The sequence below is a fragment of the Cicer arietinum genome, chromosome 1 (assembly GCF_000331145.2).
Source record: "Cicer arietinum cultivar CDC Frontier isolate Library 1 chromosome 1, Cicar.CDCFrontier_v2.0, whole genome shotgun sequence".
Lineage (NCBI taxonomy): Eukaryota > Viridiplantae > Streptophyta > Magnoliopsida > Fabales > Fabaceae > Cicer > Cicer arietinum.
The window spans coordinates 8,147,438-8,173,113 of record NC_021160.2 but is presented as its reverse complement, the minus strand read 5'-3'; the positions used below and the strand labels follow the sequence as shown (position 1 = coordinate 8,173,113).

The window sequence follows — 25,676 nt, the reverse complement described above, 5'->3', positions numbered from 1 at the left end:
CAAACTAGTTGCTAACCCAAGCACAACTCGGATATAGGACATCTTCACCATAAGTGAAAAAATTTCATCAAAGTTAATACCTTTTCTCTAATTAAAACCTTTCACAACCAAACTTGCTTTGTATCTTGGTTGAAAACTATTCTCTTCTGCTTTTATCTTGTATACCCATTTGTTCTTGAGTGTTTTTCTGCCATTAGGCAACTTTACCAAATCAAATGTGTGATTCTATGCAGGGAATTCATCTCTTCTTGCATGACCTTTAACCACTTTTCTTTATCAACATTTGTAATAGCTTCTTGATAGTATTCTGGCTCTCCACTATCAGTGATCATCACATACTCATGTGGAGGATATCTTTGAGAAGGTTGACGTTCTCTAGTAGATCTTCTCAACTCAAACTCGGCTGGTGGCTCAACTGGAACCTGCTCATCATGGTGAGGCACATGATTATCAGTTACATTCTCATTATCTACTTGTATATCTCCCCCATTAACAAATGTTTCTGCATGGGGCTTAGGCGCAACATTTTCAATGTAACTTCTGGAATTTGGTTTCTGTTTTTCAACTTTATCAAAATCTTCAATAGTCTGGTCTTCAAGAAATATCACATCTCGGCTTCTGATAATTTTCTACAAGCTTTTCTTCAATTTACACACAAGATGCTCTTTACCTTTGACTTCGAAACCCTGTGGTTGCTCCATATAGATCTCTTCCTCCAAATCACCATGAAGGAATGCAGTTTTCACATCAAGTTGTTCAACTTCTAGGTTCAAACTAGCTGTTAACCCAAGCACAACTCGGATAGAGGACATCTTCACCATAGGTGAAAAGATTTCATCAAAGTCAATACATTTTCTCTGTTTAAAACCTTTCACAACCAATCTTGCTTTGTATCTTGGTTGAGAACTATTCTCTTCTGCTTTTATCTTGTATACCCATTTGTTCTTGAGTGTTTTTCTGCCATTAGGCAACTTTACCAAATCAAATGTGTGATTCTATGCAGGGAATTCATCTCTTCTTGCATGACCTTTAACCACTTTTCTTTATCAACATTTGTAATAGCTTCTTGATAGTATTCTGGCTCTCCACTATCAGTGATCATCACATACTCATGTGGAGGATATCTTTGAGAAGGTTGACGTTCTCTAGTAGATCTTCTCAACTCAAACTCGGCTGGTGGCTCAACTGGAACCTGCTCATCATGGTGAGGCACATGATTATCAGTTACATTCTCATTATCTACTTGTATATCTCCCCCATTAACAAATGTTTCTGCATGGGGCTTAGGCGCAACATTTTCAATGTAACTTCTGGAATTTGGTTTCTGTTTTTCAACTTTATCAAAATCTTCAATAGTCTGGTCTTCAAGAAATATCACATCTCGGCTTCTGATAATTTTCTTGTCAACCGAATCCCACAATCTATAACCAAATTCTTCATCACCATAACCGACGAATATACACGGTTTGGATTTACTATCAAGCTTGGACCTCTCATATCTTGGAACTTGAGCAAAACATCTGCAACCAAAAACTCTCAAATGACGGTAAGAGACATATTTCCCTGTCCACACTCTATTTGGAACATCACCATCAAGTGGAATAGAAGGAGAAAGATTGATCAAATCCACTGCAGTTTTCATTGCTTCACCCCAAAAGGATTTCGATAATTTTGCATGAGAGAGCATACATCTGATTCTGTCATTAATCGTACGATTCATTCTCTCTGCAACACCATTATGCTGAGGTGTCTTTGGAACTGATTTTTCAAACCTGATTCCATGTTCTCTACAATACTCTTCAAATGGACCTCTGCATTTGCCACTGTTATCTAATCGAACACATTTCAATTTCCTTCCCTTTTCTCTTTCAACATTTGCATGAAAATGCTTGAAGACTCCAAATACATGGTCTTTAGATTTCAAAGGAAATGCCCACACTTTTTCTGGAGTGGTCGTCAATAAAAGTAACAAAATATGATGCACCACCAAGAGATTTACTATCCATCATACAAACATCAATATGAACTAAATCAAGAATATTTTGCTTCCTAAGAGGACCAGTATTATGAAAAGAAACTTTATGTTGTTTTCCAGCAAAACAATGAGTGCAAGTTTTTAGAGACGTACCTTTCACAGGAAGAAAGTTTTTCTTCGCAAGTATGTTGAGTCTTTTCTCACTCAAGTAACCGAGGCGCATATGCCATAAATCAGAAGATGCATCTTCAATTGCATTCACTTCTTCCTTTCATAACTTCGTAGACATCCTATAGAGAGAAGTGAAACTTTGCTCATTTGCAACCACTAAGGAGCCTTTGGTGATTTTACATATACCACCGCCACCAAAGTAAGTGTGATAACCCACAATATCCAAGGCTTTCACCGAAATCAAATTGAGACGAATATTAGGTACACGTCTAACATTCTTCAATTAAAACTTGCAACCAATCCCAGTTTCAACCCAAACATCTCCCATACCGATAATTTTACATACTCCTTCATCTCTCATTTTTACCATGCCAAAATCACCAGCACTGTAAGATGAGAAGAAATCACGCCTAGGAGTAACATGATATGAGGCACCCGAATCAATAATCCAAATTGAATCCTGACATGTAAGGTTTATGGAATTATCATCACAAACAATGTAGACATTATTAACAGATGCAACTGTTGTTGTATCTTTATCATTTTTCTTCTCTTTGTCTTCATCTCTTTCCTTGATTGATATCTCTTAAGGAACCTGCAATTTCTTTTTATGTGACCCGCTTTGCCACAATGATAGCATATCACTTCAATTCTAGTCTTCGACTTGCTACGACTTTCAGAGTTGTCGCGTCTATGGAAGTTTCTAGATTAACTTCTCCCCCGTGACTCTGTAACTAGTACTTCTAACTTTGAGGAAGAACCAATCAAACCACATTCCTTTCTTCGAGCTTCTTCATTCAACATGTTCTCTTTAACTGTTGACAATTTTCAACTTTCCACTTAGAGTTGAATTGGTCAACGTCACAACAAGGACTTCCCGATTATCAGGCAAGGAACTCAACAATAACAACGCTTGCAACTCATCATCTAATTTAATTTCTGCAGTTGTCAACTGATTCATTGTATTCTGAAAAATACTCATATGCTCTGCCATTGAATCTTTATCTTTGTATTTCATATTCACCAGCTTCCGAATCAAGAATGCTTTATTTTGCACATTTTTTCGTTCATACAATTCTTTTAATTTTTCCCACATCTTATTAGCATCTATTTCAGTTTCAACATGTGGATACACACTAAGATCCAACCACTGCCTGATCAACACCACTGCCTTTCTATTCATCTTCTTTCAGTCAGCGTCAGATTTATCTGCGGGTTTAGCAGTGTCACCCTCAATAGGATCATACAAATCTTTACTGTATAACATGTTTTCCATGAGAGTCTTCCAAAGTGTATAATTAGAAGAGTTGAGTTTAATCATATTGGGACCTTTATTTTCCTCCTCCATTTAAATGCACAAATCAAATAACCAAGCTCTAGATACCACTTTGTTGGGGAAAAAACCAGAGATAATTAGCGATAACTATCTCAATAATGCGGAATATTTTTTCCCCACCTGTACAGATAAATGGCCAAACATAAAATACAATTCCAGAGCAAAAATAATTGGCAGAAAATTAAATATGAGACAAACACAATTTTTAACATGGAAAACTTCCCTCAAATTGAGAGAATAAAAACCACGGGACCTAGTCCAGATACACCAGAGTCTTCCTAATAACAATAAGGAACATCAATTTGAATCTTATAACAAGTGGGTATGTCAAAGTAACTCTCAGAGAAGATAAAACTACTCAAACTGTATATTAAAATAACAAACTCAGTAGTAGAAATAACATACTAAATTTGTAGATCAAACGGAGCAAGTTTGTTACACACATGTTACCACTACCATAACCAAATCCTTATTTTTCTCTGACTTTCGTTCTTTTAATTTTTAGGATTTCTAAATCCCTTTTATTTCCTTTACGTGGGCCTAGCCCAATAATACCATTTTTTTCTTTCTTTTATTTCAATAATAATAATAATACTAATAAAACTAGTGGGTTCCACTTGGAGAGTGAACCCATCCAACAGTAAGTGACATTTCCTCAGTGGTTTTCCCACCAGGTTTTTAGTGTTGCTCATTTAGCCCCCTTTGATCACAAAAAGATAGTAGTTAAAGTAATTTTCAAAATCATATAAAATGAATTATTTTATCAATATAATTATGGCGTATTAAAATTTGCGATCACCATTGTGTTGTATCTTACTCAAATTTGAAACAAAAATTTCTTATTGTATCTATAATGGCATTAGTTCGATTCTCATCGTGAGGATAAAGATCTTGTTACTGATTAATATGCAGAATATCCAATAACTAGGAATATCTCACAAGCATTGTAAATATGTAATCATAGCCAATAATTAAGGATACAATTTTTCTTTAAAATTTGAAATAAAAACTAGAAGTGTTGTGTTTCATACTGCATTTCTCTTGCATAAACTAGTTGTTTACATGTCATTAGTCAACTAAATCAGTTGCGGTAAAAGTGAAGATACAGGGCGAACAATTCTCAACTCAAATATTGTCTCATGAGATTAAACAAAATTTAACTAGATTATGAGCAAAGGTATTAATAGTTCTTTTCACATGAGCAACTACATGTAAAGGAAATAAAGAAAGAAGATTGCGACAATCGACAATAATAGAAAACATATAGGAATTGTTTAAAAAAGAACCATTGATAGCTCTGACAACAATGAGGAGGCTATTTCAATCATAATGCACAGAAACCCCAAATCCAAAGCATATTGAAGCGTTAGTCTGAATCCCAAAGTCTCAGCCACATCTGAGTCAGGAAGAGTAGTAACTTTCCAAGTTGCAAACAAATAAAACCACACTTTCACCATCTCTGACGACAATGATGATTCCTCATGTGTCATTTTCTGAACCCACAACATCAATATTCATTTAATAAAAATTATATGGAGGTGGATTCCATCACTAGCACTTTATGGTCTTGTATGTGTTTCCAAGCTTGACGAACAGTTACTCCTACTTCCGCAACTTTACTGTAGCAAACAGATAAAATAGTTTTCACTACAGCTTGGACATAAAGGATCAACAGGACCCTCTTCTGATAAGTTTTATTTTAACAAGAAAACTGTTATGCAAAATTCTCCAACCTAGGTTCACATGTTTCATAATTGTTTAGAGGTTCCATAAATTGCTCTACCAAGCAGAGCTTGGCCAAGGGTTAAAGGGAAAAGTTAAATCTAAGGTAGCAGAAGTTAGAGAATTTGATTAGCTTCAAAAGGAAAAAAAGGTGGATATCACCCAAATGTCGGTTACATGTCCCAAGATCTTGGTTAATCAAATGTGACACTTGAGAGAGCTCGTTAAAGAGAGCTTTTGGAGTCTAAACTTTATAGCTATTCTGAAGTGGTAGTCAATTGTCTTCCAAAATGTTAACACATTGTCTTGTATTAATTTTCCACATGCAATCTCGTTTGAGAATCCAAATGGTTGCATGAATACTTTACCAGGTATAACTAGGTTATATGAGCTTTAAGGAAATCACTTCTCAGGAAGTACCATGTTTTCAAACACTTACTTATCACAGTGTCATGGTTAGCTAAAATGCGCCAAGGGAAAACACGATTAAAAGTGTTGAAACTGTGAAAGCCAAGATCCCCTTTGTTCTTCAGTTGACAACATTTGTTCCAACTAGTCCAATTGATTTTTTTAGTGTCACCATTTCTAGCACCCCATCAAAATTGCTTAATCATATATTTAATGTGATCACATAAACCAGTATAAGTAAGAAGCAACTCATAATGTAGGTAGGTATGGATTGGGCCACAAACTTGATAAACATATCCCTTCCTACGGATGAGAGAAATTTCTCCTTCCACCACTTGAGTTTCTTTCAAATACGATATCTAACAAACTCAAAATCCTTCTTCTTTGATCTTCTGACAGAAGTTGGTAAGCCTAGACATTTTGAGGGAGTCTTTATTGCCTTAAAAGAGATCCATATTAGGAAGTCAGATTCTGTCTAAAGGCTCATTTCGGCTGAAAGAGATGTCAGATTTATCAAGATTAATGAATTGGCCATAATCATTTTGGTAGAGTTGGAAAATAGCTTTAAAAGGTTCAACATCTACTTGAGTAGCCCTGCAAAAAATAAGACTATCATCTGCGAAAAAACGTGTGATAAAATGGGTACTCCCCAAACAATCTAGATACCACAGACGACCCTATTCTTCTGTGCTTTAGTGATGAGACATAAAAAATGTATGCACAAAATAAATAAATAAAGCGGATATAGGGTCACTTTGTCTAAGCCTTATTTGAGGGGAGAACTTTTCGCAATGGGCCTCATTAAGCAAGACAAATAAAGAGATTGTAGAAACATACTTCATAATAAGTGTTGTCCACTATTGAGAGAAACATGTGCTGTTCGAGACTGCCAACAAGAATGATCACTCAATGTGGTCATAAGCTTTTGACATGTCTAGTTTCAAACCTGCAAAACCTTTTTTCCGGTGAGGCAAGGGAAGGTATGGTTGATGTTGTTGGGGTCTACCTCGTGATTTAGGATGTTAAGCACCATCTAGGAGATTTCATCACCAACGATATGTCAATATTTAAAATAAAATAAAAAATATTTGACCAAATACTATTTAAAAGTTTAATTTAAAAGGCATAGTGTTGTAATTTGAAACTCTTCTCTTTACATTTTATGTTATTTAAAAGTTTATATTATTTATAAATAAAGTCTTTTTATTTTAACATATTTGAACAAGTAATTAGACATATGTTTAAATAGACTAATATTTTATTATGTCAATAAAGTTCAGTACTATTTTGATATTTAATAAGATATTTTAAAGAATTTAACTTTGTAATAATACATAAAAAAATACGTCAAAAATTAAAGAAGATTAACATATGTAAATTACTAAAAGCTCAATATCTAAATTTTTTTTCTTCAAAATTTAATATAATAATTATACCAGTAATGAAAAATATTATTCATAATTATTTAAGTAAGTTGATTTGGTGAATTTAAAAGACTTTTTATGAGATATATAGTATAACCTCTTTTAGAAGCTTTGACCTTGTCTATTTAAAAATAAAAAAAATTAGTATGACTTAGGCTAGACTATTAGCCTCGGTAAGTTGGTCTGATTTATTAAATTTTAAAAAACAAAATTTAAAAATTCAATTTTACTGCATAATAATAAGACTAATTTATATTTTTGATCCTTAAGCTATTTTTATATTTCACTTTAATCTTTTAAAATTTTTTCGTTCTATTTTGGTCCTTGAAGTTCTAAAAGTTAAACGCTTTGCTCTACTAAGTTTTTTTTTCTTATTTCATTTTGATCTCTTAAATCACAAACTTTAGACATTTTAGTCCTTTAAAATAAAAATATTAGACACCAATAGACATGACCAAAGTATTTTAGTAACTTTAGGAAGTAAAGTGTTTAATATTTATAACTTTATAATCTAAAACAGAACCAAAGAAACTTGAGGGACCGATGCAATCTAAAAATAACTTAAGCAATAAAAAATGTAGCTTAACCTAATTATAATATATGAATTTTAAAATAATCTCTATAGTATATTTTTAAATTTATAATGGAATCCCTTTATGTTTCATAATTTTCACATTAGTCCAAATAGCTTTTCATTGTTTTTTTTTTTTGCAAATTGATCCCTTAAAACTTTTTATTTTACAAATTGGTTCCTACATTTTTTTTTTTAAATTGTGCTTCAATATTTTCAAAATTTCAGTTTTGGTCAAATTTTTTAATTTTCATGTTTGCTCTAAATCTTTTAAAATTTACAAAATGACTAAACTTTAAATAAATAATTGTTTTATTTAAACAATAAAATTTATAAATAAAAGAAATGCAATTGAGACATTATAATTGCTTAGAGTTTACGTAAAAAAAAGTGTCTTGAATAATTTGCTGTTGTGTGGAACATGGTGTTGAATCGATTGCAATTTTCAATAATCGGTTGCTAGGAGAGAAGGGTAGGTGAATTGAATTGATGTTATTGAATTTAAAAATGAAGAACTCAACAGTTGAATGTAGTGATCTAATCGAATGAAGATAGAGCAATATTGTTACATGCGCCATAATACATTTACTGTATTCTTTAATGCTAGACGTTTTTTATATTCCTTCCTAGTCTTTGATGGACTCGATAAACATTGCCACATTCCAATTTTCTCCATCAATAAATGAACACCACATAAACTTATATATATAGATGGTTATCTAGTCTATTTTAATTCGAAAGCTAAACTCGTTTATCATCTACTCTTAAGTCATTGAAAAAAATGAGTAACTATGAAGCAAATAAGAGATTGAAAATGAATATGGCAAACATGACTGATTGTGATTTCTATATCCCAGATGTAACTGGTGGTGATAACACTGGTATTGCTTTCCGTGTTGCATCTGGAAAAGCAAACTACGTTAATGTTGTTGATAGCAACAAGTTATGTAGTTATGTTGGATCTATGTTATGTTCAGTGGTACCTGGTTTCAGAAACACTGTTGAGCAAATACTCAATGGAATTGGCGTAAGGCCTCGTTTCGTGAGTTTACCATCTCAGGCTACTGAAAACGACATAACGATTTCTTCCGTTTCTGAAATGGATTGGTCTTCTATTCTTGTCATGTTTGGCTATTGTGTCCTTGTTCTTTTCAAGATTGATAACAAGGAGTTATTTAATTGTGATGATTATATGATCGAAAACATCAATTCCAACACCAAAAGGATTAAGGAACTTATTGCAAAAGTTGGATGCTGTCGAAAAAGCTTTAGTAGTATACCATTCGATAAAGAGAAAGAAAATGCTATTAGAACTATGCTTGGTACTCATGCTCTTTGTAATATTGTTATTACGTTTATTATGGGCAACCTTAATAATCCTGATTCACAAATTTGTCATTTGTGTAATTATTTGAGTGAGGTTTTATCATGGTCAGGTGATATGCGTGTGATGACTATTATGAATAAGTGGTTAGTTAAGTCTGATTCCCCTGTTCTTTCAAAATCCAAGCTTATGGAAGAGGTTGACAATTTGGAAAGGACTATTAGAGCTGTTTCTTCTCACAAATTTCCTCAGTATTTCAGCCATATATGTTTGGCTTCTGAACTTTTTCATTTTAATGTTTCCAGATTTCCTAATCTTTTTGTTGTGGCGCTCATGTTGTCGAAAGGATGCAGAGATTCTGAGGGTGATATGTTCACTGATGCAGTTCCAGATGCCAACTGTAAAACAGTGGAAAAAATGGTGAAACTTCACAGGAAATACATTGCCAAGAAAGGAATCTCAAATGATAGATTTATGCCTACAATTTATGGCACCTGAATTGAAGCCCTGGCTATGGCGTGATTTTAATAGTATTAATTAGTGTTTTATTTTCAGTACTCTTGTTATTTTGTTGTCCTCTTTATGTGGATTTGAAAACTATTACAATGTTGTTGGTGATGCTACTGTCTCTGTTTCTTAGACAATTTAATTATTATTAGTATTATTTTATATTACGGTTGATTTCAATTTTAGATGTTTATAGTATTTTATTTTCTTGCTAAAAGATATACTCCCCCTGTGTGAATATTAAAGGAAAGAGTTTTCCTTAATAAGCCTCGTAAAAATATAAGTGTTTATGAGCCAAGTTACTAAAGAATAACTGTATTTTCACATTTTTCTAAGTCCCCACATAAATTATTGAAATAAATTAATGTTAATAAAATGTGATAATATATAGCTATTGAAGAGACGCATTTAAATTTTTTTTTTAGTATTAATTATCATAATCAAAAGTACTCAGTTTGTTGTATATATAACTAATTCAAAGACCTTGCAATGACTCTGTAAAAATATTTGTCAACTGATCATTTAAATTGATAATGTTAGTGATGATGTCGCTTGATTCTATCGTTTCTCTAACAAAATGACAGTTTTTCTCAATATGTTTAGTTCTCTCATGAAAAACAGAATTTGAAGCAATGTGCAATGCAACTTGTTTATCACATATTAATGTAATTGGATGACCTCTTCAAATTGAAGTTGTTCAGTAACTGTTTCAATCAGATGAGATTACATATTACTAGTGTCATGACCATGTATTATGCTTCAGGGCTAGATCTTAGAACAACATTTTTTTTCTTGCTCTTCCAAGAGATTAAATTTCCTCCGACAAGTACACAATATCCAAAACTGGATCGTCTATTAGTGGGTGAGTCTGTTCAACCGACATTTGAGTAACCAACTATATGAGTATGTCCTTTATCTTCATAAATGAGACTATTTTCAGGTGCACTTTTGATATATTTAAGAATCCGAATTACAACGTCCATATGTTCCTAGCATGGAGAATTTAAGAATTGGCTTACCACACTAACAACAATAGAGACTCCCCCTGATTAGGTAAACAAATAGTTTAATTTTTGCACCAATCTCCTATATCTTTCTAAATCTGATAGTGGTTCTCCCTAATTAGGTAGGAGTTTGACATTTGCATCCATAGGAGTATCAACTGGCTTGGTGTAAGACCTGTAGAGAATGAATTCTTGATTAAGTATATTTAGTTATGTTTTATAATTAAAATGTGTTGGCAAAAGTTATAATAGGTAAAAAACTAGATGTAGAGAGAAAAGAAAAACGACATTTATTACTAGTTACATGATTAGATGCACTGGAATCTAGAAGCCAAGGGTCGAGAGAAGATGAGTGAGAGAGGCAAACAAACCAGTTACCAGTGTGTGCAACCAACGTAGTAGAACCAGAGTTCGGATGACTCTGAACTCATCGGAAGAAATCTTCATAATTTTTCGGTGAACCCTATGGAAATGGTGTAGTCTGAATAGTGGCAGAATGGCCAAACAGAGTTGCATTTATCGTCGGGGAAGGTTTAGCAAGAAACTCCCAACACCGATCAATAGTGTGTCTAAGCCGATTAAAATGCTCACATTTGGGACGAGGCTTAGAGTTGGATGATCGTCCACAAAAGCGACTCTGATTATGTCCCAGAGATGCAAGGGCAACAATGTCACATAAAGCTGAAGTAATACAGAGCTCAACTGGATGTTTTGGTGGTACTCGAATGAGGATCGTTGAGGTAGTAGACATATCCAGAACAATAATTGACCCCATAATTTGACCACAAGTTGCGAAGTACTCCTGGGGCAGGCCAAATAGTGTAAGAAGCATGAAGAAGGTGCTGCTATGAAGAAGGTGATTGCCTAACTCCAAACCGAATCACACGTGAGATGTGGACGGAAAATTGGTTTAACGTCTCAATAAAGTGTAGACTTAATGACACTGCACAACTGAGTATCAATTTGTTTCCACTTTGATGTTTCAATCGCAACCACCTTTTTAGAATTTTTAGTGAGATGGTCCTCGTAACCTTGACCAAACATCCAGAGTTTGATGTCGGCTGCCCATCTGTCATAATTTGATCCATTCAATTTTTTTGACATATAAAGGAGATGTAATGTAGTTGGTAAATATGTTATTTGTTTCAGTCAAAGATGTCATGGTTAGTAAAGAGTGGCAGAAAGCGCGTCCGAACCAGAGAAATAAGGGTTTTTGAACTAAAATGCATATATCCATGAGTCGAAACTGTAAAACTCAAGGCAAATATGGAATCAAAAGGTTGAGGCAAGAGCAACGGAAGAAGTTGCGTCGTGAACAACTGTCGGATTCGTTGTCACATGCAGTGGAAGTGGGCGACGCGTGGATCTTAAACGCATGGAGAGTGACGACGCGTGTTGAGGGATGGGCCGATGTGGGGTGTACGACGCTGCTGGAGTGGTCGTTTGTTGAAAAATATCATCGAAGAGAGCAATGGCAGTGACGGCTAAGCGTGGCAGCTAGAAAAAAATTGAAAGAACAGCGTAACATAGACAGATAGGGGGAAACCGGAGTTGAGGACACGATTTTCCGAACAAAATTTCTCACCGAAGACAATTTGAGAGACATGTTGAATAGTCCATGTGTTTCAACTATACGACGGAAGTTCTTTATATAGACTATAAGTGATAAGCAATCTTAATGGCAAGAATACTTACGATCAGGAATACTTACAAACATGAATACTTAAAAACTATCTATTTTATTTACATATTAATATATTATTTTAACATATTAGAAAACTCTATTTGAGTGTCGATGATAACTCTTTAAAAAAAATTATTTGTATTTAGTCCACACAAGAGATATATTGTTGATTTATTTGTTTAGAAAATAAAAAAATAATATATTTTTTCACTCCAATAAAATTTTTTCTGTGTGAAAAACTCACTCCAAATTACCTTAATCAAACAAACAAAAATAATTCTTTTATTTTTATAATAATACACTGATCAAACATGTATACACTCTATTTTCTCCTTAGTTACTCATCTACTTGTATTTCATATTTATAATTACATAAAGAAGGTATGTGATGTGAACTTATCGGAAGCTTTTTCTTTTTACAGATAAATTTATTAGAAGCTAAGTTAAATGAAGGATAAATAAATTTATGTAGAGCTAAATGAAAACTTGTGGTAAATAAAAAATTGTGTACATCAAATCCTATTGGCATTCGTTAAAAAAACATTTTTTGGATGGAGATAGAGGTAAGTTCTAAAATATGATGATTTATTTTTAAGATATTAAAAGTGAAAATATAATATTATAATTGATATTTTTTTAAATTTGATATTTTTCACATAAAATATCTCTTTTATTTCTTTTTTTAACTCCTTATAAAAAAACACTTAGTTTTATATAGAGCTGTCAAAATGAATTAATTTGAATGGGTTAGTCCATCCAGCTCATTAAAACAAAGTACTGTGTAATCTGCAACCGGCATAGCTAATTTTATGGGAAACTGTAAGTCATTTTGATGCCAGACGCAAAGTCATATTTTTTTATTTTTGAAGATCCAAATTGGGTTTAAAATTTTTAGTTTTGTAGTGATACAAAATTTCTGTTGAAAAGTGGAAGCAATTTTCAATAATTGGTTGCAAGGAGAGAAGGGTAGGGGAATTGAATTGATGTTATTGAATTTAAAAATGAAGAACTCAACAATTGAATGTAGCGCTATAATCGAAGATACGCTTACATGCGCCGTAATAGATTTATTGTATTCTTTGATGGACTCGATAAACACTGCCACATTCCAATGTTCTCCATCAATAAATGAACACCACATACACTTATATATATATAGATGCTTATCTAATCAAGTTTAATTCAAAAGCTAAGCTCGTTTATCATCTACTCTTAAGTCATTGAAAAAATGAGAAACCAGTTTGAAATTAATCTGAATATGCGAAACAGAACTGATTGTGATTTCTACATCCCAGATGTAACTGGTGGTGACAACACTGGTATTGCTTTCTGTGTTGCATACGAAAAAGCAAACCACATTGTTGGTGTTGATAGCAATAAGTTATGCAGTTATGTTGGATCTATGCTATGTTCAGTGGTACCTGGTTTCAGAAACACTGTTGAGCAAATACTCAATGGAATTGGCGTAAGGCCTCGTTTCGTGAGTTTACCATCTCAGGCTACTGAAAACAACATAACGATTTCTTCCGTTTCTGAAATGGATTGGTCTTCTATTCTTGTCATATTTGGCTATTGTGTCCTTGTTCTTTTCAAGATTGATAACGACGAGTTATTTAATTGTGACGATTATACTATTGGAAACATCAATTCCAACACCAAAAGGATTAAGGAACTTATTGCAAAAGTTGGATGCTGTCGAAAAAGCTTTAGTAGTATACCATTCGATAATGAAAAAGAAAATGCTATTAGAACTATGCTTGGTACCCATGCTCTTCGTGATTTTGTTATTACGTTTATTATGGGCAACCTTAAAAATCCTGATTCACAAATTTGTCATTTGTGTAATTATTTGAGTGATGTTTTATCATGGTCAGGTGATATGCGTGTAATGACTGTTATGAATAAGTGGTTTGTTAAGTCTGGTTCCCGTGTTCTTCCAAAATCCAAGTATATCGAAGATGTTGACAATTTTGAAAGGACTATTAGAGCTGTTTCTTCTCCCAAATTTCTTCAGTATTTCAGCCATGTATATTTGGTTTCTAAAGTTTTTCATTTTAATGTTTCCAAATTTCCTGATCTTTTTGATACGGCGCTCATGTTGTCGAAAGGATGCAGAGATTCTGAGGGTGATATATTTTTCACTGATGTAGTTCCAGATGCCAAATGTATAACTGTGGAAAAAGTTGTGAAACTTTACAGGAAATACATTGCCGAAGAAGGAATCTGAACTGATATGTTTATGCCTAAAATTTATGTCACCTGAATTGAAGGCCTGGCTATGGCGTATTTTAATAGTATTAATTAGTGTTTTATTTTCAGTATTCTTGTTCTTTTGTTGTCATCTTTATGTGGATTTGAAAACTATTACAATGTTGTTGGTGATGCTGCTGTCTCTGTTTCTTAGTCAATTTAATTATTATTTGTACTATTTTATATTACGGTTGATTTCAATTTTAGATGTTTACTGTACTTTATTTTCTTGCTAAAAGATATTGTCCCCCTGTGTAAATATTAATGGAATGAATTTTCCTTAATAAGCCGGTAAAAATATAAGTGTTTATCAGCCAAGTTACTAAAGAATCACTATATTTTCACATTTTTCCTAGTCCCCACATAAATTATTGAAATAAATTAATGTTAATAAAATGTGATAATTTATATATATAGCTATTGAAGTGACTCATTTTTTTTTCTTTTAGTATTGATTATCATAATCAAATGCACTTAGTTTGTTACATATATAACTAATTCGTGGAGTTTGCAATGACTTTGTAAAAGTATCTGTTAACGATCATTTAAATTGATAATGTTAGTGATGATGTCGCTTGATTATATGTTTTCTCTAACTAAGTGATAGTATTTCTCAATATGCTTGGTTCTCTAATGAAAAACAAGATTTGATGTAATGTGCATTGCAGCTTGTTTATCACATATTGATGTAATTTGAGCTACCTTTTCAAATTGAAGTTCTTTGAGTAACTGTTTCAATCCGATGATTTTACATGTTACTAGTGTCTTGACCATGTATTATGCCTCATTGTTGGATCTTGGAAACACATATTTTTTTCTTGTTCTTCCAAGATATTAAATTTCCTCCACACAATATCCAAAAGTGGATCGTATATTAGTGGGTGAGTCAGCCTAATCAACATTTGAGTAACCAACTATATGAGTATGTCTTCTATCTTCATAAATGAGACTATTTCCAGGTGCACTTTTGATGTATTTAAGAATCCGAATTACAACATCTATATGTTCGTGGCTTAGAGAATTTAAAAATTGGCTTACCACACTAACATCAATAGAAGCTCCCCTTGATTAGGTAAACAAATAGTTTAATTTTTCAACCAATCTCCTATATTTTTCTAAATCTGATAGTGGTTCCCCCTAATTAGTTAGGTGTTTGACATTTGCATCTATAGGAGTATCAACTGGCTTGGTGTAAGACCTATAGTAAAGGAATTCTTAATTAAGTATATTTAGTTATGTTTTATAATTAAAACGTGTTGTTGAGTATATCAGTTCCTTTTATTTATGAATAAAGTACAAAAAATATTTTTTCACGACTGAAATATTTTTATTTAGTCCACGTGTAAAAATAGTTAAAATTCGAGATTGAAGTTTCTCAATGTTTAAAATCGACAGAGTTTTGCCACTTTCAAATTTTAGAATATATTTGATTTCGATAAAAAAAAGTTATTTAAGTTTTTGAGTGATTTGAGACTTGATTTATTTTTAAGTAAATTTTTTTTAGCAAAGAATAGTAAATTTAATTATTCTAATAATCAAATTAATTTTACTGTAAAATAAATAAATCTATCGATGAATATTTTATAAGTTCTACCTTTTGGTTAAATTTATTTGCGAATTGAGTTGAGTCAGAATAGATATTTTTAGTGAGACACTTAATGATATGCCATGAAGTGCATTCCATATTATTATTGCCCAAAATATTTTGTACAAGGTAGTAAATAATACGTCGATCTAAGGTGACAACATCTAACATTACTCCTTTTTTAATTTGTGGCCATAATTAATTAGATTGCTAATAAAACCATCAAACAAAATCACTCTCCCTCCTTTTAGTTCCCGTATGCTCCCCTTTCCATACTTCTATTATTTTATTTTTCTCAAAACACAAACAAACAACACAAGTGTCGTTGTTTTGATTAATGAACACAAACTTTCGTTTTTCTTCTAGATTTAAGTTTTAATTGAAGAAATTTTTAGAAGACAATTTGTTCTTCTATACTAAGCGATGCTTGTGAGCTATTTTGTTGAGGTAAAGAATAAATTTCTCCAATTTTTTTTCATTTTGTAAAATTGTGTATGTATATGATGGGGGTAATGTGAAAGTATTTTAGTTCTTTTGCAAATTTTTAGTCTTGTATTTTAATTCTTTATTATTATTATTATTATTATTATTATTATTATTATTATTATTATTATTATTATTATTATTATTATTATTATTATTATTATTATTATTATTATTATTATTATTGTAGTAGTATGACGTTCAAAACCGTGTATGTATAGTAAGGAAGAGAATAATTTTATTTATTTGATTTTTCTTTGTTCTATTGTGTGTTTATAATTCTATTTTGTTTTGCTTAAAAAAAATTAGTAATAAACAAAAGAAAATTGCGTTAGCAAAATAAGTCACAAGGTAACGTGGTCAATGATCAAATAAGTTATTAGGAAAAAGAAATAAGATTTGAGTTGTGTTTTTTTTTTTTATTATTTAGATAAACTTACTTTCAAAGAGTTAATTTTGAATAACAAAAAAAAAAAACCAATACCCCAAAAAATTTAGTAAGTCAAAATATGGTGTGTCATAATATGAAAATTTGATTTTTGTATATATTTGAGTAACGTAATGAGTTGTTTTCAAATAAATGAGTTTCAAATGACAATGTAAATTTTATTATCGGGTTTACGTTAGTAAAGTTATGAAGACGTTTGCAAGTGTGTTTGCAAACGGTAAATGAATTGTTGTGGGTTATGGCAATTTTTTTTAATAAGTTTTGAAATAAAATGGTAAATGAATTGTTGTGGGTTATTTTAATTCAAAACTATTTGACTGGTAGAAATTTTATAAACTATAAAGAAATTAGGAAAAAGTTCTCTTGTGATTTTTATGGCGGTATAAATTAAAATTTGAAGTCGTTTAAAGTTTGAAATCATATAAATTGTTGTCCTTGATTATGTATGTTGTTTTAAACTAAGTTGTTGTCTTTGATTGAACAAAGTTTCAATCTTAAGTTTTGAAGTTAAAAGTTTTAATTTTTATAGTAAAGATATCAACTTTATGCTAAAATTCGAGGTTGAAAAAGTGTTTAGGTATTTTGAAAAACAATGATTGATTATAATTTTAGGTTTTAATGTATGATTTGATTATGAATGAAGATTTTAGTTGGAGAAAATATTTGGTGTTGATGAGAAAATGTGTTTTTTAAGGGAAATATTAAGATTTGAAAAATATTAAGAAGGTGCTGCTATGAAGAAGGTGATTGCCTAACTCCAAACCAATCACAAGTGAGATGTTAATGACACTGCATAATTTGATCCATTCAATTTTTTGACATATAAAGGAGATATGATGTAGTTGGTAAAGATGTTATTTGTTTCAGATAAAGATGTCATTGGTTAGTAAAGAGTGGCAGAAAGCGTGTCCGAACTATAGAAATAGGAGTTGTTTGCACTAAAATGCATATATCCATGAATCGAAATTGCAAAACTCAAGGCAGATATGGAATCAGAAGGTTGAGGCAAGAGCAACAAAAGAAGTTGCGTCGTGAACAACTGTTGGATGCGTCGTCGCGTGCGGTGGAAGTGGGCGACGCGTGGATCTGATATGTAGGGAGAGTGACGATGCATGTGGGCGCGTAGGATGTTTGTTGACGATGCGCGTTGAAGGATGTGCCGATGTGGGGTGTAAGACGCTGCTAGAGTGGTCATTTGTTGAAAAAGATCATCAAAGAGAACGATGGCAGTGACTGTGAGCGTGGCGGCTAGAAAAAAAATTGAAAGAACACCGTAAGACAGACAAAGAGGGAGAAACCGAAGTCGAGGACACGATTTTCCGAACAACATATCTCACCGAAGACAATTTGAGAGACATGTTGAATAACCTATGTGTTTCAACTATACAACGGAAGTTCTTTATATAGACTATAAGTGATAAAGAATCATAATGACAAGAATACTTATAGTTAGGAATACTTACAAACATGAATACTTAAAAACTATCTATTTTATTTACATATTAATATATTATTTTAACATATTCAAAAGAAATGCTAGTTAAACATTTATGATTAAAAAGTTATAAAATATATTGTGTTTATATAAAACTCATTTAATAAACAAAGTATAGAGTTTTATTGTGGATGTTCTATGTCTACATGTCTTTAGGGGTGTGCAAAATATATGATTAATTGTAGCATATTAATAAATTGAGTTGTATTTAACTAAAAAAAGCCAAATCAATTAAATGTTTCATAATCACATATTTAAAACAAATCAGTTAACTAAATTATTTCAAAGACCAGTTTAACAATTTTAAAACTTTTTAAATTCAATTAGTATTTTTTTTCTATAAATTTTTTGAAATTTATCTTTTTCGAAAAAAAATATAGAATCGTTATTTTTTTTAATTTAAATCATCTTTTTTTTTTCTGAAAAATTTTTAATTTTTTTTTTTGAAATATAATCGAATTTTTTTATCGAAATATTTTTTACATCTAGTTTTCTCGAAAAAAATTTCTAGAAATATTTGAAATTCTTTTTTCAAAAAATAATCGAAACCTTTTTATCGTGAAAAAAAATCGAATTTTTTTTGTTAAAAATATTTTAAAATTCTTTTAATAAAATATTAAACTGATTTATATATAAACTAGTTCAAAACTACACTTAAATTAATTCCAAAGTGATTTTTAAAAATTGGAGAAAACTAGTACAATTCAGTGCAATTTTTCCTCTATGAACACCTCTGCTTTGATCCTTTATGATAACTTTCTACTATCCTTCGATCTCTTTTATAACTTTATTTGGAATTTTGTAAAAAGACATCAAATAGAGTATGATACTATCCTACTACATTTTCAGTCAATCATGAAAACAATGTCTAGTAAGCATATTTAAAATTGTAAAAGATTTTAGAGACATTTTATAAGTTGGAATGCAAGTTTGCATGTGTAATATTCTACTTCTCTCTATTTGAGTGTCGATGATAACTCTTTAAAAAGATATATTTGTATTTAGTCCACACAAGAGATATATTGTTGATTTATTTGTTTAGAAAATAAAAAAATAATATATTTTTTCACTCCAATAAAATTTTGTGTGTGAAAAACTCACTCCAAATTACCTTATTCCAACAAACAAAAATAATTCTTTTATTTTTATAATAATACAGTGATCAAGCATGTATACACTCTATTTTCTACTTTATTTACTCATATACTTGTATTTCATTATTTATAATTACATAAGGAAGGTATGTGATGTGAACTTATCGGAAGCTTTTTCTTTTTACAGATAAATTTATTAGAAGCTAAGCTAAATGAAGGAAAAGTAAATTTATGTAGAGCTAAATGAAAACTTGTGGTAAATAAACATAAAATTGATTTTAAAAAATTGTGTACATGAAATTCTATAAAAAATTGTGTACATGAAATTCTATAAAAAATTGTGTACATGAAATTCTATAGGCATTCATTAAAAAAAACATTTTTTGGATGGAGATAGAGGTAAATTCTAAAATATGATGATTTATTTTTAAGATATTAAAAGTGAAAATATAATATTAGAATTGATATTTTTTTAAATTTGATATTTTTCACACAAAATATCTCTTTTATTTCTTTTTTTAACTCTTTATAAAAAAACACTTAGTTTTATTTATATAGAGCTGTCAAAATGAATTAATTTGAATGGGTTAGTCCATCCAGCTCATTAAAACAAAGTACTGTGTAATCTGCAACCGGCACAGCTAATTTTATGGGAGACTATAAGTCATTTTGATGCCAGACGAAAAGTCATATTTTTTTATTTTTGAAGATCCAAATTGGGTTTAAAATTTTTAGTTTCGTAGTAATACAAAACTTCTGTTGAAAAGTGGAGGCAATTTTCAATCATCGGTTGCAATTTTCAACAATTGAATGTAGCGCTCTAATCGAAGATACGCTTACATGCGCCGTAATAGATTTATTGTATTCTTTGATGGACTCGATAAACACTGCCACATTCCAATGTTCTCCATCATTAAATGTACACCACATACACTTATATATATAGATGCTTATCTAATCAAGCTTAATTCAAAATCTAAACTCGTTTATCATCTACTCTTAAGTCATTGAAAAAATGAGAAACCAGTTTGAAATTAATCTGAATATGCGAAACACAACTGATTGTGATTTCTATATCCCTGATGTAACTGGTGGCGACAACACTGGTATTGCTTTCCGTGTTGCATACGAAAAAGCAAACCACATTATTGGTGTTGATAGCAATAAGTTATGCAGTTATGTTGGATCTATGCTATGTTCAGTGGTACCTGGTTTCAGAAACACTGTTGAGCAAATACTCAATGGAATTGGCGTAAGGCCTCGTTTCGTGAGTTTACCATCTCAGGCTACTGAAAACAACATAACGATTTCTTCCGTTTCTGAAATGGATTGGTCTTCTATTCTTGTCATATTTGGCTATTGTGTCCTTGTTCTTTTCAAGATTGATAACGACGAGTTATTTAATTGTGACGATTATACTATTGGAAACATCAATTCCAACACCAAAAGGATTAAGGAACTTATTGCAAAAGTTGGATGCTGTCGAAAAAGCTTTAGTAGTATACCATTCGATAAAGAGAAAGAAAATGCTATTAGAACTATGCTTGGTACCCATGCTCTTCGTAATATTGTTATTACGTTTATTATGGACAACTTTAAAAATCCTGATTCACAAATTTCTACTTTGTGTAATTATTTGAGTGAAGTTTTATCATGGTCAGGTGATATGAGTGTGATTACTGTTATGCATAAGTGGTTAGTTAAGTCTGATTCCCCTGTTCTTTTAAACATCGAACTCGTGGAAGAGGTTGACAATTTGGAAAAGACTCTTAAGGTTGTTTTTTCTCAGAAATTACCTCAGTATTTTAGCCATTTGTGTTCGGTTTCTGAACTTTTTCATTTTAATGTTTCTAGATTTCCTAATCTTTTTTGTTGTGGCGCTTATGCTGGAGAAAGGATGTCGTAATTCTGAGGGTGATATGTTCACTGATGCAGTTCCAGATGCCAACTGTTTTACTGTGAAAAATATGGTCAAGCTTCACAGGAAATACGTTGCCGATGAAGGAATCTCAAATGATAGGTTTTTGCTTTCCATTCATGGCCTCTGAATTCAACGGCTTGCTTTGGCATGATATTAATTGTATTAATTAGTCTTTTATTTTCAGTATTCTTGTTAATTTGTTGTTCTCTTTATGTGGATTTGAAAACTGTCACGTTGTTGTTGGTCATGCTGCTGTCTTTGTTAGTTTGTCAATCTCATTTTTACTAGTACTATTTTATATCTTGGTTGATTTCACTGTTATATTTGTTTTTAGTATTTTATTTTCTTGTTAAGTAATATGTTTCCTCTATTTACGTAGACTTTTATGCTTAGTTATTTATTTTAATTAGATATAAGTAAATTATCAATTGGATATTAAAAGATATAACATTTTAAAATATGCTAATATTATTCATTATAGTTTATTCTTTCTTAAATATTTTGAGATATTTTTTTATTTATAAATGAGACAACTATTTTTAAATTGAAGTAGAAATATTAATGAATATTCTACTTGCATAAAACATTTTTACTCATTAAAAATGTAATTATGTAAAATTATTGAAGAGTATCATTTAATAATATTTTTAATGTGTTTGGTTTAAAAGATTACTAGTTAAACATCTGATTAATAAATTATAAAATAATTTTGTAAGAAGGCATCTAATAGTATTATGATTCGCTCCTACTACATTTTGATTTACTCATTTAATATCATACTTAATTATGTTTTGATGTATTCGTTTTATTCGTTCCTTTAATAGCTTGTATACGATCAACTTTTCCCCTCGGCTTAGTAATATGAATACAATGTCTAAAAAGAATATTTAAATTTGTAAATGATGTTAAAGATATTTCATGAGATGGAATGCAAGTTTGCATATGTAATATTCTGCCTCTCTCTATTTGAGTGTCGATTCTAAACTCTTAAAAAATTATTTGTGTGTCCACTCAAGAGATATAATGTTGATAATTATTTGTTTAGAAAATAAAGAAAAATCTATTTTTTTTTCTCCAATTACTTTATTTTTTTGTGAAAAACTTACTCCAAATCACCTTAATCCAACAAACAAAAAGTTAATTCTTTTATTTTTGTAATAATACCCTTATGAAATATGTATGCTTTCTGTTTTCCACTTTAATTACTTATCTACTTCTATGTTATCATTCATAATTATTTAATGATGGTATTTGATGTGAAGTATATGTTTGTTTGTTTTATAAGTAAATTTATTAGAATCTAAATGAAGGGAAAATAAATTTATAATTTTGCTCTAAATTGTAAACAGAAAGAAACACGCAAATGGCAACATTTGTCTTTTATCATAAAAACTTAAAAAATGGAAGACTAATCTAATCTTCGTATTAAGCAGTATTTGTTAAGAAGTATGAAGATTTAATTTGTCAAAATCACCAGAGAGTACTATAATTTTGTCAAATGCTCACTATTTTTGATAGGCTCAAACTCAGTCTATATCTATCCGTTGACTGGTTTAACATGATAGTTCAACGAGAAAGTTAGTTGAAATATTCACTATTTTATATGCTTGTATTTATTAGAGTTAGTTGAATTTTTTAATAAAATAGATATAGATAAAATTAAAATATGTTAGTTAAAATAATAAATTATGTCGCACTCATATTATATAATCATAAATAATAATACTGAGATCGAAAAATGACAAATGAATATTCCATTTATTGAATTTTACATGCGCCATAACACATTTATTGTATATTGTTTAATGCTCTCGGTTATTTAATACATTTTTTATATTCCTTCTCGTTATTTGATGGACATTGGCACATTCCAATGTTCTCCATTAATAAATGTATGGCACAATATAGATGGCTATCTAGTCTAGTTTAAACCAAAAGCTATGACATGGAAGACTTATGCTACGATTTTTATATTAGTAGTTAATATTACAATGAAAATTGAACTTCTATAGATGATTTGTGTAAATCATTAGAGAAGAGCATACACGTGATATATATCGAGGAATGAGATATGCATTACAGTGATCGATTGTTGTGTGGGAAAATAAACTATGTCAGCCTCACCTCTCAGTATAAGCTATGTCAGCCTAAAATTAGTTGATAGTTGGGAAATTAGCGAATGTTGATTTAAAAAAATTATTTTTGACTCCTAAGAGCATTTTCAATGGAGATGTTTTCTTTAATAAGTTCAAGTTATATAGACACTTTTATTGTAGGCTAAAAAATATGAGTGTTTAGTGATTAAAGTTGTTAAGGAGACCTTAACTCTTTTTCTGTTTATGTGGATTTTGTTAAAAAATTGTTATATTAAATTAATTATCCCTAAAATGTATGATATAAAGTTATTGATGAGAATTATTTACTAACTTATTTTGGAGATTGAATTGAGAAAATATGTGTTATTTAAAAAAATTATAAAATAAATTATTTATATTCGCGAGACTTATTAGTTCTTTTAATTTTATTTTTTTAATTGTCGTCGACGTCTTCCAAAATAAAAAGTCAAAATGTTTTATTAATAATCTAAAAACTGAACATGATGGTGATTATAGTTCGATACCATCACATAAGTTTGTAATATTTAATGCGAAGAAAATGTAAAATGAAAAATTTGAGAAATAGATCATGCACTCCTTCAGTTGTACCTCTTATTCCTCTATTTTTTTTAAAGACTATTTTGTCATTTTTTATTTTGTATAAAATCATTAAAAAAAAATTACTGCTCTATTTCTCACCCCCACTTTCAAAAATTACAAAATCTTCTTAAATATTCAAAAATTACAAACTTTAGAAATAATAAAAAGTGAGTTTTTTGATATTTTTCAAAGTTTTATTAAATTTGAAACTTTCGAAATTTAATTTTTCAGAAAATTTAATCAATTTCGAAACTTTTGATAAATATCAAAGTTTTCGAAATGCTATTTTCGATAATCCTCTAAAACTTTCGAAACTTTGGATTAATTTGAAAGTTCTAAAGTGTGATTTTCAAGAAATTAACAAAACTTTTGAAAGTTTTGATGAATTTAAAACTTCCGAAACGTAATGCTCGAAACTTTGAAATTTCCGAAACACATAACTGTCGAAACTTTCAAATTTTCGAAGTTATTCAATTTCAAAAATTTCAAAAAAATAGAAATTTTCGAAAGTTTCAATTTATTTCAAAAAATACAATTTATTTAAAAAATAAATTTATAATATTATTATTAATTAAATTTATCACTATTTTTAAAATTAGGTGTGAAATTTATTATTATTAATTTATTACTATTAATTTATTATAAAAAAAATGCATTTCGGAACTTTCGTATTGTTTCCATTATTTCGAAGTTTGTTTCAGAAGTTTTATTGAAGACCAAACTTCCGAAACAATTTCGGAACTTTCTATGAATACCAAAGTTTCGAAACTTCATGTTTCTGAATTTTACATTTCGAAACTTTCAGATTGTTAGAAAGTTTCGAAGATTTCTGCATTTCGAAACTTTCATGTTTATGGAAACTTTCGAATGTTTCAAAATTTTGGGAAAAAATGAACTTCAAAAATTTCATGTTAATGGAAAACTTCCGAAGATTTGAAAAATTAATGTTTCGACATTTTCAAAGTTTCGAAGTCTATCTTACTTTTGAGTTTCGAAGGTTTCAAATGTTCAAATGTTTGCAAATGTGATTCGGACAATTTAAATTTTCGAAGAAAATGGGTGAAAAAAAAAGTAAATTTTTTGGAGGTTTTTATTAATAATATTAAGGACAATCTAGTATTTTCCATGAGGATGGATGAATGGAAGGTACAAGTGGGAATGCACGGTACATCACTTTGTAAATAAAGAGATTCGGGCTTTAGTCCATTATTTCTCTTGGGCTAGCTTTAGTCACATTCCTATGATAGGCAATAATATGGCCCATTGTACTGCCAATTTTGGCATTCATAATGAGGAAGGAAAGGGGTTTGGTTAGAAGAAATTTCCCCCTTTCTTCTGTTTTTGTATCTGATTTAACCCATTCGGCTATTTAATTCAATTGTTGAGTTTTATTTTATTTATAAAAAAATCTATTATTCAGTCTAATTACCTTTTTCTTTTGTTGTTGAAAAAACTCACTCCAAATTACCTTAATCAAACAAAACAAAAAAAAACAATTATTTTATTTTTATAATAATACACTGATCAAGTATGTATACTTTCTATTTTCTACTTTATTCACTCATCTTATTGTATTTC

General features: G+C 30.4%; 1 protein-coding gene across 1 annotated transcript; it reads left to right on the top strand.

Annotated features, from left to right (window-relative positions):
- Positions 1 to 20,526: 20,526 nt before the first annotated feature.
- On the top strand, positions 20,527 to 21,668 carry LOC113785411 (uncharacterized). The gene is made up of 2 exons (XM_027331747.2): positions 20,527 to 21,255; positions 21,336 to 21,668. The coding sequence occupies exons 1-2, from the start codon at positions 20,527 to 20,529 to the stop codon at positions 21,342 to 21,344; spliced, it is 738 nt and encodes a 245-aa protein (XP_027187548.2). The 3' UTR covers positions 21,345 to 21,668.
- Positions 21,669 to 25,676: the final 4,008 nt, after the last annotated feature.